We start from the raw sequence: 19,818 nt of genomic DNA on the forward strand, positions 1-19,818 counted from the left end.
GAAATGGGTGATTTAATTGGTAATTAATGGATTAATTAGGAATAAATCCATTAATTAGCCAATTAACTCAATTTATATGGAATGTTTTGAAGGTTATGAAATAATTACCTTGTGGAAAATATAGGATGAGGATGGATGAAATAACTTTGAATTTATTACCTATTTTAGGCACTTTTGACTTGATTGTTGGATGTTTGTCCACTGCTTGCGCGTAGGAATTCTGGTGCTCCTCAAGGGTAATTTTGTTAGTTTTACCCCAAAAATCCACATGTCGCCTCTTGATTATTTTTGGCTCCACAACGACTCTAAGCCATTTTGTACTCAATAACAGTAAGCCATTTTCTTAAATAAATAAAAAATGAGTAAAACAAGTCACAAAACCATCCAACCCTCGTAACTTAATTATGCCCGTCTAGACAGTTTAAGTGGGCGCCCAGACGAGTTTTCTATTCTTATATAGAGAGAGGCGCCTTCACATCTTCTTAACCAGAAACGGCTGGGGAGAGGAAAGGGGTATCAAAAACACATAAAAGTAGTAAATATAAATGGATATAGTAGGTTCCATCGCTTCTACGGGGAAGTGACAAAAGAAACATCTTGTTCTTTCTTCAACAATTTCTGATCTCTAGTGGACCTCTTAGTAGGATTCGAACCCAAATGAAGTTCTAACCATTTGTCAGAGAAAGAAGAACGACAAAAGTCCATAGACCGCTTAACTGACACCAAGTAAAATCTCCTTGTGCTTCAAGACCCTACAGTAACACCCAAGAGTGCGCTCATCGGGGATGGAATAGTTGTTGGGTGGTTTGGACACATGTAAATAAGAGCAAGAAAATTCTATTGAAAAATGATTGTTTAACGGGGAGTTACAATATAGATGTAGGCTAAGTAAATCAATAAACAGTCTTGGTTCTTTTGAAAATGCCAGTACACGCTCTTTTATTTTCTAAATGAGTGAAAAATAGGTACAATCGTCTAACGTCTGGACGACTTTAGACGGAAGCTTTCAGAACACGGGTTAGAAATAACTTAAAAGAAAGAAACATGTAGAAAAGAAAAAGACATGTTAGGCATGGGGGTGGTGGGGTGGGGGCATTCCAAGTCAAGATCTGACATAACAAGTTGATAATGTTGATGGAGCACCAATTAATTATTTGATTTGTTAGTCTGGAGGAGGGGTAGTAGTAGGGTTTTGAATAAAGCTTGAATTAGACAAGCAAATTTTCCCAGCTGGACCGAGAGCACGTGCGGTGCACCATTGCACGCACGTTGTCGATGAGAAATGGACAAATTTTAATTGTATTAATGTGTTTTAAAATTGGTTTTTGGAAAAGGGGCAGTCATGAAGGAAACGTTGAATGCAATTTCCACCAGTTTTGAGGTTACGGCTCGCAATTATGGGAATTGGGGAATGGTCCACTCTACACAGAGAGATGTGATTGATGGAATAGGCTCCTAACGGATTCACTTTATCAAAATTTTATACCTCATTTATTAGTTATTTTAGATATAATAACCAAAAAAATTTAAGTTAGACAAATTGACAGTTTTTTGTGATTTTTTTGTCTTGCTGTTGTTGTTTTTTTTTTCTTTTCAGTTTTTTGGAAACTTACTGTTGTTTTCTTTTGAAGTCTTAAAATTTAATTCTTACTCGAGTAATAATTCATAAATTACTGAAGTAATAATTCAAGAACTCCTTGAATAATGTATTTATGTGGCCTAAAATTATAGGCATGTGGTTGGGGCCTACCATATGAGTGAGAGAGAGAGAGAGAGAGTGAGTGAAACCAAATCAGGTAGGGCCAAAACAGAACTCTCCAGTTAGTGATGATGAATGAGGTCACAGTCGCAACAGCTTGTTTTGGATTTTTTTTTTTTTTCAAAAGATAGATTTTATGAGATTAGAAGTTAGATTAATCACCTGCAACAGACGTCGTCGCCATCATACAAGTCCTGAAAGAGAAGCAAATGTAAAGCAAAAGCAGCATGACAACTGAATGAATTGAAAACTGAAGCTGTTTATATACAAATTTATAACAAGAAGGAAGTTAGACAACAAGAAGAACCCTTCTCACTTCTCAGCTCTCTCTCTCTCTCTCTCTCTCTCTCTCTCTCTTCTCTCTCTACTGTATAAATAACCACATTGCAATTACATACATTAAATTGGCTGCTACATCCAATTCCAACGCATTTTCAACTTGTAAACAAGAGGGAAACAAAATTGGGGCAGCTTCTTTCTTCCAGTACAATTCTCTTGAAAAATCGGCCTTCTGCCTATCCCGGCCTACTGCTTGCTTTCCGGGACTTCTTTTATGCTCATCTCTACCATTTCAACTCCGCCAAAAACTCCGTCGTCGTCCATGGCTATCGTTGATTGGGAGTCCATCCCAGACCCGGCTTGGATTTCCTTGAACATTGCCATCACTTGGATCATTGTCGGACGCCGCCATGGCCTGTCGTCCAAACAAGCACAAGCTACCTTCAAGTGCTGTAAAAGCTCAATCTCAAGGCTTGCGTCCTCTTTCATGAGCTCCGGATCAAAAACATCACTTATTTTCAATTTAGCGTGTTGTTTTACCCAACCCACGAGATTATTGTCGCCAAAATCTGCTGAATCTGTAGGCCGTCTTCCCGTTAGCAGCTCAAGCAATACTACTCCATAACTATAAACATCACCTTTCGTGGAACATCTAAAGCTCTGGTAGTATTCAGGAGGGACATAACCAGGGGTGCCTGCTAGAGTGCTCACACTCAAATGGGTGTCCATTGCGCTCATAAGCCTTGCCATTCCAAAATCGGAGACTCTGGCTTCCAAATTTTCATCCACCAGCACGTTGCTTGATTTCATATCCCTGTGAATGATGTGTGGGATGCAATTGTGGTGAAGAAAGGCCAGTCCCCTCGCGGACCCAATGGCAATCTTCCTCCTTGCAGCCCAGTTCAACTTGATGCCAGCTTTCTTCGGTTCATGTAAAACATCATCTAAGCTTCCATATTTCATGTACTCATAAACCAAAAGCCGTTCTTCTCCTACTTTGCAGTATCCAAGGAGGGGGACAAGGTTCCGGTGCTTGATCTTCCCTATTGTTTCCATTTCTGCAGTGAATTCGCGATCACCCTGTCCGCTGATATGTATTAGTTTCTTTATGGCTACGACACTGCCATCTTTCAATTGGGCCCTGTATACATCACCAAAACCACCTTTGCCAATAAGGCTGTTATCGTGGAAACCATTGGTGGCCTCGAGAAGATCTGCAAAAGTGAGCTTTTGAAGGGGCTTCTGAAATGTCGCAAGGTTGATGCTTAATGCTTCCCGGGCACCTGTTAGCTTCCAGCCATTGGCAGTTCCTGATTGGTTATGACTGTCGATACAAACATCAAGGGCCGATTCCTTTTTTTTTCGCCTTTTCTTGGTTTCAATGGCAACAATGAACAAACCAATGATGCAGAAAAGTGAGATGAGTAACCCCATTGCCACACTGCCCACCAGGGATGGTTCTCTTCGATGAGACTTTTGATGTGCATTTGCATTTGGCCCCAAAGCTCCCTCACATGAAGCCAAAGGATAGCCACATAGGCCAGAATTGTTGGCAAATCTGTAGGCAGGGAACGTCTCAAATTGACCAGACTCTGGAATCATTCCAGACAAATGGTTGTTTGATAGATCAATCTCCGTTAGCAAGGTAAGGCCACTCAGAGCCGGTGGAATAGTCCCCGCAAGGCTATTGCTAGAGAGATCAAGAATGTTAAGGCTGGTCATTTTTCCAAGCTCTTGTGGGATTGAACCAGATATATTGTTATGGCCCAAATTCAAAACATAGAGATAGTACATGCTCCCAATCTCCTTGGGAATGCTACCGGACAAGGAGTTATGCGAAAGATCAAGGAAAATCATAGAACCATTATGGTTAAACGTTGGTTGGAGAATACCTCTGTAAACTCTAGTGAAGTTGCAGGGATTTCTTATCGAAATCTGTTCAGTTGCTCGTCTCTGATACCCGCAAACTCGAGCAAATTTCCTGCTCCATGGCACTCCTTGCTACCATCATTCTTGATATATACATACGTTTTGGAAGCAACAAAATTCACTGCAATGTTTCCGGATTGCTTGAAAAGCGAAGGAGGGATTGTGCCATTCAACAAGTTGGTATTGAGATCCAACCATATCAAGCTCTTACAGTCACCGAGCTCCGGGGGAATATCACCAGAGAATGAGTTGTTACTGAGCTTGAGTATTGCTAGATTTGGAAGCTTCCCAATCCACCCGGGAACCTCACCACTCAACTTGTTGTTAGCCAATGAAATCCAATTCAAATTGGTGCAGTTGCTTAAGCCGATGGGAATCGACCCCGTAAGGTCGTTGAAGTCCAGAATGAGATTCTCAAGCGACCCAAGGTACATCAGCTCTTGTGGGATTTCCCCACTCAGCTGGTTCAACCAAATGATCAAATCGCGAAGCTTTGACAACGACCCCAAGCTCGAAGGGATGGTGCCCTTGAGGTAATTGAAGCTCAAATCAAGAGAAACAAGCTGAGAACAGTTGCTCAAAGACGGAGGGATCGTGCCGGTAAACAGATTGTTCTGAAGGTACAGCTCCTTCCAGCTGTTGCTAGGATCCCCGCAGAGCCCAGCTGGGATTGACCCAGACAAACTGTTGGAGCTGAGATCCAAGCTCTCCAATGTCGCGAGCTTAGACAGAGAATTGGGCAGAGGACCAAAGAATTTGTTGAAAGAAAGCGACACAGCCTTTAAGTTGGTGAGCTTCATCAAAATCTCAACGGGCAACTCACCAGAAAAGTTATTGGCGGATATGTCCAGCGATTCCAACGAAGAACAAGAGCTCAGTGCATCAGGAACCGAACCCGAAAGGCTATTAGCCGACAGATCGAGCTCCACAAGCTCTGCACACGAATCCATTAAGCTCACAGGAATTATACCCTGAAACCTATTACCTCCAAGTGACAGGAACTTCAAGCTGTTGGTGGGCATGGCCGGAATCGGACCGTCGAAGTGGTTCATGGAGAGGTTCAAGAAACTGAGCTGCTTGCAGGAGGAGATAGCGCGACCAACGTCGCCAGAAAACTTGTTGCCAGAGATGTCAAGGTGGTCCAAAGCCGAGCAATCCCCGAAAGACGGAAGAGAAATGGAGAAGTTGTTGGAGGACAAGTCCAAGTGCTCCAGCTTGCTGCAGGTGGACACAACACTCATCTCGCCGGAGATTTTGTTCCCCTTCAAAACCAACCTCTGCAAGTCACCGCAACCGTCGGATAAGATCCAACGGACGACGTTGGGGCCTGTAATCTTGTTGTAAGAAAGATCAAGAACTTGGAGGTTGCGGAGGGGAAAGGCGGAGGAGGACGGTTTGGTGGGTAAAACGAGAGAGTTTGAGGAGAGGTTGAGGAAGGTCAAGGCGGAGCAAGCGGCGGCGAAGTCAGGGACGTCTGAAAGAGGGCCGGAAAGGGAGTTGTGAGCCAGATCTAAGGAGGTGAGGTGAGGGCTGCACTTGGTTCTGGGAGGGAAGTGGAGGGAGATAGAGCCGGAGAGAGAGGCTGAATTGAGAAAGAGAGATTCAAGGGAGTCGAGGGTCATGAGGAACGTGGAAACAACGGTCAGATTTGTGGCGAGGGAGACGGAGGAGAGGTCTATGGACGAAACCCTGGTTGCTTTGCAGGAAATACCAGAAAAGGAACATGGGTTTTGGTTGGGGAGCCAGTTGGGGAGGATGGTTGGGGTTGGAAGGGAGGATTTGAAGCTGAGGAGTTGCTGGGTGTATCTGTAAGAGGAGGAGGTGGGCGGAGTTGCAGAGGTGGGTGGCAGAGGGAGGAGGAAGAGGAGGAGGAGGAGGAGGAGGCAGAAGGAGAAGGGGAAGTGAGAAATGGACTTGTGGGATATCATATTTTGGGTTTTGAGGTGGTGGTGAAAGAAGGAAGGGGTTTGGTTTTAGGTTCTGAGGTCTGCCATTAGAGAGAGCTCAGAAGCTACAGCTGCCAGTTTAGAGAGAGAAAGAGGAGAGAGAGACAGAGAGTCAAAAGCCGGACAAAGGAAGGTAAGAAGAGTATATATCAAGTGGACACACGCAGGGGTTGCTCACATGCCATGTGACTTCTCTCTTCCTTCTCTCTTCCTCCTCTCTCCTCCGTCTGTCTGGCTGTTTGTCCGAATTTACACTTTCTCTCTCAACACTTTTTCCTTACAAAATCACTTTTTAATCCGACTACTGCTTTTGTTATCAATCATTCTTTTTAGCTCTCGGTCTATTTATTATGCTATTTAGTATTACGGTTTGAGATGTATTATCCACATATTTTATTTTATTTTTTACACATCTTTTGATAATTTATATCAGTTGATTTTCTTCAATTCATCTGATCTGACTGTTGAAAATTAAAAAGGTATGTGAGAAGTAAAATGGGTTGTGTGAATATCACACCCCTTACAGTTTTTTTTACGTTAAAGGTTTTACGTTTAATTATGATCGAAGATGAATTAAAATCACTTTATTATTAGTTCATTATGAGATTAAATCTATACTCTATTTTTTTTTTTAATGTAGATAAAATAGTTTGTTAAAAAATAAAATAAAAACTCTCAGTTTATTTTATTTCTGACAATTTATTTTTGTTTGTTTTGAGTAAGAGACAGGGACGAAGAGATTTGAAACTCAAAGTACGTGTGTTTAGTGAGGGTGTTTAGTGAATAAGATTTGTTAATTAATAAAAAGATAGATTATTCTCTCTCCTAAAATGATTAACTATAATTATCACGTTCTCCTTGTCTTTGTCTCTCTAGCTTTATGGCTTTCTGTGTACGTGAGAGAATTCAGATGAGAGCAAACCATAGATCGATCTATATATCTATCCATCACTGTCAATTTATTAAGATTCCATCTCTTGATTTATTGGGTCTTTTTAATTAGGGGATCTGGTCTTATATTTTTTTAATTAATAATTTTGTTTAGTTATTTCTTATATCAAGCTAAAATTAAAGAAAGGGACAAAGTTTGAACTGAGAAAGACGCAGCTGTTTAAAAAATAAGACATTGTCCACACGTCGATTCACCACTTACAAAAACATGAAAAGAAAAAAAAAAAAAAAAACTCATATAAAGGGTTGGATTGAATCACTGTATCCATTGTTTAGGGTGAGTGTGATTCCCTTTCACATCCAAGATTTTTTATAAATAAAAATTAAAAGTTACACCTAATTAGTGGATATAAACTTAATTCTCGAACCACCCAAAAAATAAAAAATAAAAAATAAAATAAAAGAGAGGGGATTTACACCTCTCCTCTTGAGAAATATAAAAAAAAACATTAAGAAGAGGAGGAGGGTCATAGAACCGAATGCCTCTAAAATAAAGTCTAAAAGATAAAATCTTTCAAAACAAAACAATAAGATTAGGAAAATCTATAGGTCTCGAAAAATCTAAGTAATTAAGTTAGGTCTCGAAAAATCTAAGTAATTAATTTGCATTAAAATTATGAAATAGCCTGCTACTAGTTGTCGACCCAAGATTAACATTAACAAGCTCATCGGTATCAGCCTTAACCCAAAGCCAAGGTGAAGGATGCCATAAAAGTAAAACAAATCAAATATGCACTTGGACCAAGGCCAGGGTGAAGGATGCCACAATTGTAGGAAGGGATGGATGGCTAATCTCAGGCCATTAGCAAGGAGTCGCCATTAGCAAGGAGTTGCTAAGACAAGTATATAGGTTTTAACAGAGATTAAGTTCACTGAACACGATGAACCCTGACTTCTTGCATTGTGTCATATTTACATTTCAAGCAAGCAACTCCGAATTGCAATTATGCAAATTAATCCCTAGACTTGAGACATCATGGTTGGCATATGGATACGCCAATGACCTTTGTTACATGTACTATGCCAGAGCTATGAAGGTGCTACGTTTGAGACACCATGGTTGGCATATAGGGGCCAATGTTTTAATTTTATCAAAGAATGCATCTGGAAGCGTCTCCAAAGTTGGAAAGGAAAACTCTTAAGCTTGGTGGGTCGGGAAATCCTTGTCAAGGTGGTTGCTTAGGCAATTGATAGGAGCATATTCATGCGACTTAATTAGCTTGTTCTCGTGCATTAATGTTGTGTTTCCTTAGCTATTTTAGTGTTTAAAGTCACTTTGTTGCATTTTCATATTATAAGGCCAAAGTGTGCAAGAAGATGCAAATTGGAGTCTTTTGGAGCGAAAGAGGAATGAATGAGTTGAAGACTTGAAGAAACGACGAATTCCTACTCCAACGATGAATTCTTACCAAAACGAGGAATCCTACTCAAACAAGGTTTCCTACTTGAAGTGGGAAAGTTAACCCTAAGTTTCCCGTTTTGGTAACCTTTCCTAAACTTAAACGTCCGTATTTTATGCACAAAAGCCCTAACCCTAAACCCTAGCCGCACCTATTAAGCAATCCCCTTTAATTTCTAATTTAATTCCCTAATTCTAGCAGCCTCTGAATTAACTTTAATTTAATTTCAATAAGCTAGGGTTTATTTTCTAAAACCCTACACATTTTTACAACCTAGCCGCACATTATTCTATATTTTCCCATTCATTCTATTCGGCCTTGACACATTAATCCTAGTAGCCGCATGCAACCATTCAATCTTCCTCCTAAGCCGTGCATCCCACCATTCCATTCCAGCTATTCCCAAAAGCCGTGGCCCCCCCCCCCCCATTTATCAAAAGAAAACCTAATAAACAAAAAAAGTTTCAAGCCGTAGCCACCATATTTTTATATTTTCTTCTTAGCCGTGATTCATTCTAATTATTCTCCCCTAATTCACATTCAGCCGTCACCCCTTTTTGATCCCATTCATTCATATTTTCTATTCATTCACAAACCGTAGCCCACTACACACATAATTCATTCAGCAATTCTCTCCCAATATTCAACCCTAGGCCGTAACATCCATACACCATTCTCTCCAAAGCCGCAGCCACCATCTCAGATTCTCTCCATTGCCGTGCCATCTCCACCACTCTCCACCACCTTACAAACCTTCCTCCATCACTCCACCACCTTGCCGCACACCTTTACCACCCTAAACCTATTCCCAAACCAGAAAAACGTCCAAAACACACCATAAACCCAATCTGCCGCAGCAAGGAGAAGAGGAAAGAGGAGCTTCGACGCGTGGAAATTCAAGTGGATTCATCGTGCGTTCTAGGTGTAATCAATCCTTTGTGCTTTATGTTTAAATTCATTTGTAATTCTCTTTTTGTGAACATGAGGGGCTAAATCCCCCTAGTTAGCTAGGGGGTGATTCGAAACCATGGTTATACTTGCAATATGAATTGATTACTTTTGGTTGGAATTTCATGAATGTTGGATTCAATTCATTTAACTGTTTGATTGATAACTTGTTTGTGTATGTTTATTGAGAGTGCACGCTTAATGTTCATGCATGAATTTGACGCTAGAATATAAGTGAGTTTCACCTAATAGTTATGAACTTATATTCACAAGTAGTGGAGGTTGCTTACAAACAATCGCGTTAATTGAATTCCTGGCATGAGTATCATGCTTTTCATAGTTACAAATGCCTTGTCGATGCTTATAATTTCCAAAGAACGTAATGATTCTAACTTGTATCTTTATCATGCTGTTCATATAGAGAACTTGTTAGGAATAATTTGTTTGCGATGCATATTCATCCAATTCAATGATTCTAGGGAAATTTGAAGGTTAATTTAAGCGAACCTAATTAACTTAGAGTGTCGAGTTCCATAATTTATCGAATGACCAACTGAGAATCAAAGTGTATGCAAGTGTGACATGTGTGGAGAAGAACCTTCTAGCTAGCATTCATCCATATTTTCATCACATTCATATTTACATTCTGCCTTAAATTTACAATCTGTGCATTTAATTTATTTTCGTCAAAACCTCAATCCCCCTTTACCTTAGTGTCTAATTTAGTTAGAAAGTGTCTTAATTTGTGTTTATAAGTGTTTTGTATTCTTTGAGTCTTTTGGTTTGTTTTAGTGTTTTATTGTTTAGCTTTGCATTCTTTGAGTCTAGTTTAGTGTTTTTAACGTTTGTTTTACGTTTTTGAGTCAGTGTCCAAGTGATTTAGTAATCCCTCCTAATCCCCGGTCTAGAACGATCCCTACTTGCATCTTTACTACAATTGTCACAAGAGGGTTTTAATTTGTGTGCTTACTTAGTTCGCATCAAATTTTTGGCGCCGTTACCGGGGATTAGCAACTTTGCTAATCCCTTGGATTGTTTACTTTCTGTTTGTTTAGTTATTTTGTTAAAGAATCTGACCTTGTTTTGTTTTTCTTGTTGTAGGTACTAGTGTATGACTCGGAGTTCTCAACCGATTCGTGAGCATATCTCAGACTTTGACAGCGATTTTGAGAGGACTTTGAGACGGACGAAGAAGCATCACGAATCAAATCCGCCAAGCCCGGAACCTGAGCTTGAAGAACAAGTTCTAGAAGAGGAAGAAGAGGCCACGGCAGGGATCTTTGAGGAACCCACGGCAAGAGTATTTGAAGAAGTCCGAGACATGGCCGTTGACAACCGGACACTTAAGGAGCTTTCTGCTTCGGGATTGGCTAATGCAGCACCTTTGTGCATCCAATATCCCCCACCGGCCGAAGGGAAGACCGAGGAGTTTGAGTTGAAGTCAAGCTTGCTCCACCACATTCCGAAGTACCATGGGATGTCCATGGAGGATCCGAACAAGCATCTAAAGGAATTCGAGGTGGTGTGCTCAAGTATGACTCCCGTCAACGTTGACGGAAGTATATTGAAGATGAAGGCTTTTCCATTCTCTTTAATGGACAAAGCCAAGGATTGGTTATACGACTTAGCTCCCGGAACCGTTACATCGTGGGAGAGCATGAAGAGGGCTTTTCTGGAGAAGTTCTTTCCAACTTCTCGAATCATCCTTTTGCGAAAAAGGATAAGTGGCATTCAACAAGATGAAGGTGAGTCATTTCCTACGTACTATGAACATTTTAAATCTCTTGTTGCTTCTTGTCCACAGCATCAGATGAAAGAGGAGTTGCTTCTGCAATACTTCTACGAGGGGCTCCTACCAATCGAACGACAAATGCTCGACGCATCGGCGGGTGGAGCATTGGTGGACAAGACGCCCATGATGGCCAAGGTCTTGATCGCGAACCGAGCGTTGAACGCTCAACAGTATGAGGGAGTAGGCCAAAGAGGACCCCCACGGCAGCAGGTTCATGAGGTAAGTTCCACACCTGATATTCATTCCCAGTTAGCTAATCTTACCTCCATTGTGTCTCAGATGGCCGAAGGCATGAGGATGCAAGGACCAGTTATATGCGGGGTGTGTTCGATCCAAGGACATGCTTCTGAGAAGTGCCCACAGCTCATAGAAAATGATGGATGGGAAAGCGCCAACGCCATTGGATTTCAGGGCCAGAACCAACCAAGGAACGACCCGTACTCGAACACTTACAATCCGGGGTGGAGAGACCACCCGAACTTCAAATGGAGAGAGCCCCAACAACCACCACAACAAGGAGGCTTTAGGCAACAACCTCCAGGCTTCTTCACCAAGCCATTCGCACCCACACAAGCGCCTCCACAACCTGACCAAACAAGTTCAGGTAACACTTTAGACAATGGTACACTTCTTAAGTTACTAACGAATTTGTCTCAGGGGCAAGAGAATCAGGCTAAAGCAATGCAAAATCAAGAAAAGAGGGTGGACCAATTGGAGAAACAAATTGGCCAAATTGCGGAGTTTGTAGGGCAATTCCGAGACCAAGGCAAGCTCCCTAGCTCAACCATTCCAAATCCGAAGGGAGGCTTTGAAACCGCCAACGCAATTACCTTGAGAAGTGGCAAGGAAGTTGGAACCACCCCACAACCACCAAAATCAAGCGAAGAAGAGGATGAAAAGCTGCAAAATGAAGAGGAGGATACAAGCAAGCCCACGGCAAGGGTACAAACACCCTTGCTGCAACTACCAAGGGACATTAATGCACCCATCTCGTCTCATTCGGCCACAAAAGGTAAGTTGGGGTCAAAATTGATTAATTCTAACTTTGTTCCACCCAATGTTCCTTTTCCTAGCAGATTTTTGCAAACAAAGAAGGAGGAGGATGAAAAAGACATCCTGGAGACGTTTAGAAAGGTGCATGTCAATATCCCGCTCCTTGATGCAATAAAACAAATTCCGAAGTATGCAAAGTTTTTGAAGAAGATTTGCACAACAAGGAAACGGATTCGGGAAAAAGAGGTGGTTCATGTAAGTGAGAATGTCTCTGCCATCTTGCAACGCAAACTACCACCCAAATGCAAAGATCCAGGTAGTTTCACTATCCCGTGTGTAATTGGAAATACAAAGTTCGAACATGCTATGCTAGATTTAGGTGCATCAATTAATGTCATGCCATACTCTGTTTATGCATCTATGAATCTAGGAGAGCTTAAAAATGATGGTGTTGTTATACAATTAGCTGATCGATCTAATGCATACCCGAGATGAGTCTTGGAAGATGTTTTGGTGCAGGTAGAACATTTGATTTTTCCTGCAGATTTCTATGTGCTTGACATGGATGATTCAACCTACTCTCCACCATCACCGCTCTTACTTGGACGACCTTTCATGAAAACAGCTCACACCAAGATTGATGTGGCCAAAGGAGCCTTAACTATGGAGTTTGGTGGTGATACAATTAACTTTAAAGTTTCTGAATCCATTAAGAATACTAATGATGTTCATTCTTGTTGTGTTATAGATGTGCATAAGGACATATAGCCGAAAGGATCCGCACCAATCAAGAAGGATGCATCTAGAATCACCATCGAGGAAGGAGTTGGATTGGAGCACAACGAGCACGCCATTACCATAAAAACATCCAATATGGCCGTGCCTTGTGCTAAAATTGGCGAGATGGTGGCTGCTTTAGGGACATTGCCACAACATCCTAGTAAGTCTCCAATCCCAATTCCGATTCCCATTTCAAGTAATAGGTTGTTACCTTCTGTGGTGCAGGTGAACAACCAATTTAAAGGTGGTGGGAGCATGTACATGGAGTGTCGGAACCCAAGCACCAAAATCAGGGAGGATCATTATCCCCTCCCATTCATCGAGCCGTACTACGAGAAATTTCAAGGAGTATACCGTGGAGGACATAACCCTCCAGTCCGTGAGCCAGAGTGAAGAGTAAAAGAAGGTTTCGTCCGGCTGGAAGACGTTAAAGCAAGCGCTTCGTGGGAGGCAACCCATGCAATCAACAAAGGAAGAACTTGGGAATCGCTCCACACTCAGATTTGCGTCCCTAAACCCTTCCCTTTGTTGCTTACTTTATGTTTTGTGTAATGTTTTTAATTGTGTCTAAAACATTGAGGACAATGTTTAGTTTAAGTGTGGGGGGTAACATTCTGTTTTGAGACTTTGTGCATGAAATACGTAGGGTATTACCACCTAACATGTTTAAACTTGTTCTTTGCTGTTTTTAAGTGTTTTTAAGCTATTTTAGAGTGTTTTAGTGTGTGTTGACTTAAAAATCCGAAAATACCATAAAAATTTGAAAAAATTTGTTTTGAAAAACCCAAAAAGAGTTGTTTTTGTGTATTTGTTTGTGTCGTAGGTCACCTTCCAACGCAATGATGAGGATTTGGTTTTTAATTGCATGATGGTTAAAGAAAGTTACAAACATGGATGGACGTTGGATATACTCTTTGTTTATGCTTGGTTGTAGTGATAGTTTACGAATTCACATGTAATCACAAAAGAAAAAATCAGTTTTTGTAACATGCTTGAAGGAAGGAACTTAAACAAACGCTACATCCCTGTGAGACTTGAGCCTAAACGTTATTTGGAGAGTTAAAATATGTGCATTAATGTTTTCTAAGTCGTTGTATGATCTCATTATTCTTTGCTTGGTTACTACTTAGAAGGCGTTTTATCACTTAGTTCCAAATGCTAGAACTCATGCCCATTTCATTCAAAGCATGTTATTGATTTGCATAACACATATTCAAGATGAAGTTGTGTAGTGAACACCATAGCCAAATTGCCATATTTCCCTTTTCATTTGTTTTGTAGGATTTAACCCCGTTGAGCCTTGTTTAGCCTACTTTCTTTGTTAACCCGCATTATCCTCACCTAGCCTAGATTAGGACCATCCTTACCCTTGTTCTTGAAGCATAGTAAGCAATGAATTCCTTTTGATTAATGTGTTGCAGGAAATAAGTGTGGGGGAAGGATTATTGATGTGAGTTATGTGCCATAGGCACGAGTAGAAAAAAAAAAGAAAAGAAAAGAAAAGGAAAAAGTGAAAAAAAGAGTTGAAAATAGTTGAAAAGTATTGGTTGTTGAAGAAAGGGCCCAAAACAATGAATTAGGCCCTAAGAGTTGTTTAAATCTCCCCTGTTTGTCTAAAAGTTGATTTCTACATTCTAAGGGAATTCTAGGTCTTAATTTCATTACTTTACTTACTATTGCTTAAAGAACTTTTGTGTATCCCTACCTTTCCTTGTGAGCCAATATCCCAAGCCCCGTTACAACCCTTGACTTCTATCTTGAGTGTTGTGCATTTCAATTGTGGAGTTTGAATTTGGTATGAGCATATGGTGTCACTGGTTCTCGCATCTAAGTAGTAGCATTCCATTCATGAGATCACATCTATACACGTTTAATTACTCCAGAAATTGCTTTCTTTGTTATAACCTATGTGAGTACGAGTCTTTCATGTTTACATTAATCTTCTCACATATAACTAGTGTAGGGTGTGTAGTCAGAAAATCTGAGTGAAAATTGAGTGCATAACCAGTGAGGAATTGAGGGAATTCTCTAAGGCATGTTACTACACTCAAAATGTGTTTTAATTGATTAAATGCGAACTAGTGAATGGTGACTATGATTAAGTATGTGCTTAAGGGGAAGTAAGACTAAAAGTTATGTGCGTAATGATTTTTGACATGTCATGTTTCATTGGAAATCCCTGAGGCAAACGTTGGAAGGTTTAGGTTATGTTTTGTTTGTTTTGTTTTGTCTTGTTTACTTTAGTTGTTTTGTTTTGCTCGAGGACTAGCAAAAGTTAAGTGTGGGGGAATTTGATAGGAGCATATTCATGCGACTTAATTAGCTTGTTCTCATGCATTTATGTTGTGTTTCCTTAGCTATTTTAGTGTTTAAAGTCACTTTGTTGCATTTTCAGATTATAAGGCCAAAGTGTGCAAGAAGATGCAAATTGGAGTCTTTTGGAGCGAAAGAGGAATGAATGAGTTGAAGACTTGAAGAAACGACGAATTCCTACTCCAACGATGAATTCTTACCAAAACGAGGAATCCTACTCAAACAAGGTTTCCTACTTGAAGTGGGAAAGTTAACCCTAAGTTTCCCGTTTTGGTAACCTTTCCTAAACTTAAACGTCCGTATTTTATGCACAAAAGCCCTAACCCTAAACCCTAGCCGCACCTATTAAGCAATCCCCTTTAATTTCTAATTTAATTCCCTAATTCTAGCAGCCTTTGAATTAACTTTAATTTAATTTCAATAAGCTAGGGTTTATTTTCTAAAACCCTACACATTTTTACAACCTAGCCGCACATTATTCTATATTTTCCCATTCATTCTATTCGGCCTTGACACATTAATCCTAGTAGCCGCATGCAACCATTCAATCTTCCTCCTAAGCCGTGCATCCCACCATTCCATTCCAGCTATTCCCAAAAGCCGTGGGCCCCCCCCCCCCATTTATCAAAAGAAAACCTAATAAACAAAAAAAGTTTCAAGCCGTAGCCACCATATTTTTATATTTTCTTCTTAGTCGTGATTCATTCTAATTATTCTCCCCTAATTCACATTCAGCCGTCACCCCTTTTTGATCCCATTCATTCATATTTTCTATTCATTCACAAACCGTAGCCCACTACACACATAATTCATTCAGCCATTCTCTCCCAATATTCAACCCTAGGCCGTAGCATCCATACACCATTCTCTCCAAAGCCGCAGCCACCATCTCAGATTCTCTCCATTGCCGTGCCATCTCCACCACTCTCCACCACCTTACAAACCTTCCTCCATCACTCCACCACCTTGCCGCACACCTTTACCACCCTAAACCTATTCCCAAACCAGAAAAACATCCAAAACACACCATAAACCCAATCTGCCGCAGCAAGGAAAAGAGGAAAGAGGAGCTTCGACGCGTGGAAATTCAAGTGGATTCATCGTGCGTTCTAGGTGTAATCAATCCTTTGTGCTTTATGTTTAAATTCATTTGTAATTCTCTTTTTGTGAACATGAGGGGCTAAATCCCCCTAGTTAGCTAGGGGGTGATTCGAAACCATGGTTATACTTGCAATATGAATTGATTACTTTTGGTTGGAATTTCATGAATGTTGGATTCAATTCATTTAACTGTTTGATTGATAACTTGTTTGTGTATGTTTATTGAGAGTGCACGCTTAATGTTCATGCATGAATTTGACGCTAGAATATAAGTGAGTTTCACCTAATAGTTATGAACTTATATTCACAAGTAGTGGAGGTTGCTTACAAACAATCGCGTTAATTGAATTCCTGGCAAGAGTATCATGCTTTTCATAGTTACAAATGCCTTGTCGATGCTTATAATTTCCAAAGAATGTAATGATTCTAACTTGTATCTTTATCATGCTGTTCATATAGAGAACTTGTTAGGAATAATTTGTTTGCGATGCATATTCATCCAGCAATCCCTTTCTACACCATGAATCCGACGATAGCGGGAAGATCCATTGGTTGGCTTGGGACAAGCTTTGTCTTCCCAAATGTGATAAGCATCTAGGCTTCAGAACTCTACATGCTTTCAATCTCGGGATGCTTGGCAAACAAGGTTGGAAGCTGTCAACTGAACCTAACTCTTTGGTGACACACATTCTTCGCGCCAATTATTTTCCCTCTTCCCCTTTTTTCCAAGCAAAGGTTAAGCTCGGTGACTCTTTTGTTTGGAGAAGCTTATGTGCTAGTAGAGAGGTACTCACTAGGGGATCAAGATGGCGAGTAGGATCTGGATAAAAGATTAACATTTAGGATAACAAATCGGTTCCTTTGCCGTCATCATTTCGTATTTTCTCCACCAAGCCTCATGCCTGCCCCATTTCTCTAGTCAATGATCTCATTAATGTGGAAGAGAAATGTTGGAGAACTAATGTCATAAGGACATTATTCTTAGCTTTAGAGGCCGACCTCATTCTCTCCAGTCCTATTAGCCATCGTCTACCGGAAGATAGACTCATTTGGCACTTCGACAAACCTATCGTGTGGCACTTGACTTGGTTTCTGGCAGGATCAGTCGAGCTTCTTCCTCAAGTATATCTGACCCTTCCTTGCTTTGGAAAAGGATTTGGGGAGCTAAAGTCCCTTCGAAAGTTTGAATAAACGCGTGGCGTCCTTGCAAGGACATTGTCCCAACGAAGTCCAATTTGGTAAAGCGTCGCATAACCTCTGACTCTTTATGTATACTTTATGGCAGTGTCGACGAATCACGAGTCCATATTCGTTATGACTACCTTTTTCCAGCCTGTGTGTGGAGTTTCTTTCCTCTGGGTCGTCTACCTTGTGGCCTCTCATTCTCCTCGCCTATTGTTGGATGATGTATCTTCTTCCCAAACTTGATAAGCATAATTTTGATTTAATTATGATGCTCTATGCTATTTGGAGCGCTAGGAATATTATGCTTTGGTCAGGTAATGTGATCCCGCCTAACATCGTGGTATCTCGCACCATCTCCTAGTAGCAAAACTTCCAACTGGCCTCCACTCCTACTTTCACTGCTAGCCACTCTTCGGACTCGTCAACCATGAAGTGGGTGAATCCTAGGCTTGGTTTTTTGAAACTTAATGTGGACGGAGCTTGGAATGCAAACTGTCTCATTGGTGGCGTAGGTGTGGTTCTCTGAGACACTACGGGCAATTTTGTAGCAGGCTTAGCTAAGTCTTTTCCTCACGTTCCTTTCTCGTCTCTTTGCTGAGGCTTTAATGGTCAAGGCGGGTCTTGCCTTGGCGTCTTCTAGAGGTCTTCACAATATAGTTATTGAGAATGATTCACTCTAGATCACCCAATCTCTCTGATCTTCTTCGTTAAATGAAGTTGCTCATCGACTTGCCCATTGCTGTCTTCATCCAGCAGCCCTTCATGTGGTCTGAGGAACCACCAAACTTCATTTTAGATGTTTTTTATTTGCATATTGTAATTTTGAGCAGTGACTGCTCCCCTTTTGTATCGCCTTTGATTTAAAAAAAAAAAAAAAAAAGCTCTTTACCAACTTCACTTCTCTCGAAGTACCTAAGGATATATATGCTTGGATGATTGGATCTCACAACTTCACTTGTCGTTTTCTAATTTTTAGTTTGGCATTGCTTGCTTCTTTAAGTGTTAGAAGTAATTACTTTTTCAATGATGACGTGACGTAATTTAATTGTACAAAAATCATAATTAGAAACTGTTCATTTTTTTTTATCATCGTCTAAAGATCATTATCTGAAAAAATGTGTTCAACTTGGGTACCATTTAGTCATCCCTATGAATCAAATTATTGATGATTCATCATGAAGGTGTAACTTGTACCATAATTGGCAATTTGTTTGGCACATATAGATTTGCTAAACGGTCTCCAATTGCTTGAATTTTTCTAGAGATGATCTTTAAATGCTAACAAAGATAATGAACGGTTCTTATTTGTAGGGTGAATGATGTTGAAGGAAGAATGACTTTTTCATGTAAGGATCAAGTATTGTCCTTTTAGTTTTCATTATGTATACTCGAGAAAGAGTGAAAGTATATTAGAGAAATGAGGAATTGAGAAGAAAGAAGAGAAGATGGAGAATGAAGTTAGATAATAAGAAAACGAAAAAAAAAAATGAAAACAACTTAAAGTATTTTTAATTTTTTGTTATTTGTTTTCATATTGTGTGTTACTCCTCCTTGCACATTCCTTTCACATTTCTTCCACCAATCTTCTTTTACTCTTTTTTTTTTTTTTCATTCCTCATTTCACACGCACTCTTTTTCTTGATTTATAACATAGAGAATAAACAAACTATTTGAAAAATAAATTCACATTCTTCAATATACCATTATGATTTAGAGATGTGCTATCCACACACCATTTTTTACTTTTTACATTCCTTTGTTAATTTTATCTTTTGATTTCCTATAATTCATTCGATTCGACGATCAAAAATTAAAAAAGTATGTAGATAACACACCCCTATGATTTACATTTAGAAATTTCAAGATGTATTTCTTTCAGTGTAGGACAGGAGTGCAAAAATAATGGCAGAAATGCCTAATTGGAATTTGCACACGAACAGTGAAGTTGGTGAAGCGCCAAATTAAATACATCAATGTCAAATCAATGCCACAATGCCATGTGTTTTTTTTTTTCTTTTTAAATTTTTATGTTTTACTTCCAATGTTGTTGCGGTGAGCCTATGAGTGTCTATTCGGTATGTTGTGACTAATTCAAATGAATTTGAGTTTAGTTTATTATTTATTGTGTCATATGTGAGATGGACAAAACTAGACATGATTGATTATGTATTCACAATAAAGTAAGTTATTTAACATGTCTTTATATATGAGTTAAAAGTCTTGTCTTATATGTCCCTACCAATTCAATCATATTTGGCCCACCAAACGGACTCTTAAGTGTTACCATGTACCCAAAACATGCATCAATGGAATGCAGTTATCACAAACCCATAAATGTACCACTATCCAAATTCTACTTTATATTTACTTACTGGTGTGGCTTATCTAACTATGTTTGCAAGCAAAATTTTGAGTTTAACCGAAGTATATTTATTTTCTTTA

General features: G+C 39.9%; 1 protein-coding gene across 1 annotated transcript; it reads right to left on the bottom strand.

Moving 5' to 3' along the window:
• Positions 1-1,971: 1,971 nt before the first annotated feature.
• LOC103945240 (brassinosteroid LRR receptor kinase) lies at positions 1,972-6,081 on the bottom strand. The gene is given in 2 exon segments (XM_009355780.3): positions 1,972-3,972; positions 3,975-6,081. Coding segments are annotated over 2 exon segments (3,609 nt in total). The 5' UTR covers positions 5,896-6,081; the 3' UTR covers positions 1,972-2,284.
• Positions 6,082-19,818: the final 13,737 nt, after the last annotated feature.

This window comes from the organism of the source record quoted next, unplaced genomic scaffold, assembly GCF_019419815.1.
Source record: "Pyrus x bretschneideri cultivar Hongxiangsu unplaced genomic scaffold, Pyrus_bretschneideri_v1 Contig18, whole genome shotgun sequence".
Classification (NCBI taxonomy): domain Eukaryota; kingdom Viridiplantae; phylum Streptophyta; class Magnoliopsida; order Rosales; family Rosaceae; genus Pyrus; species Pyrus x bretschneideri.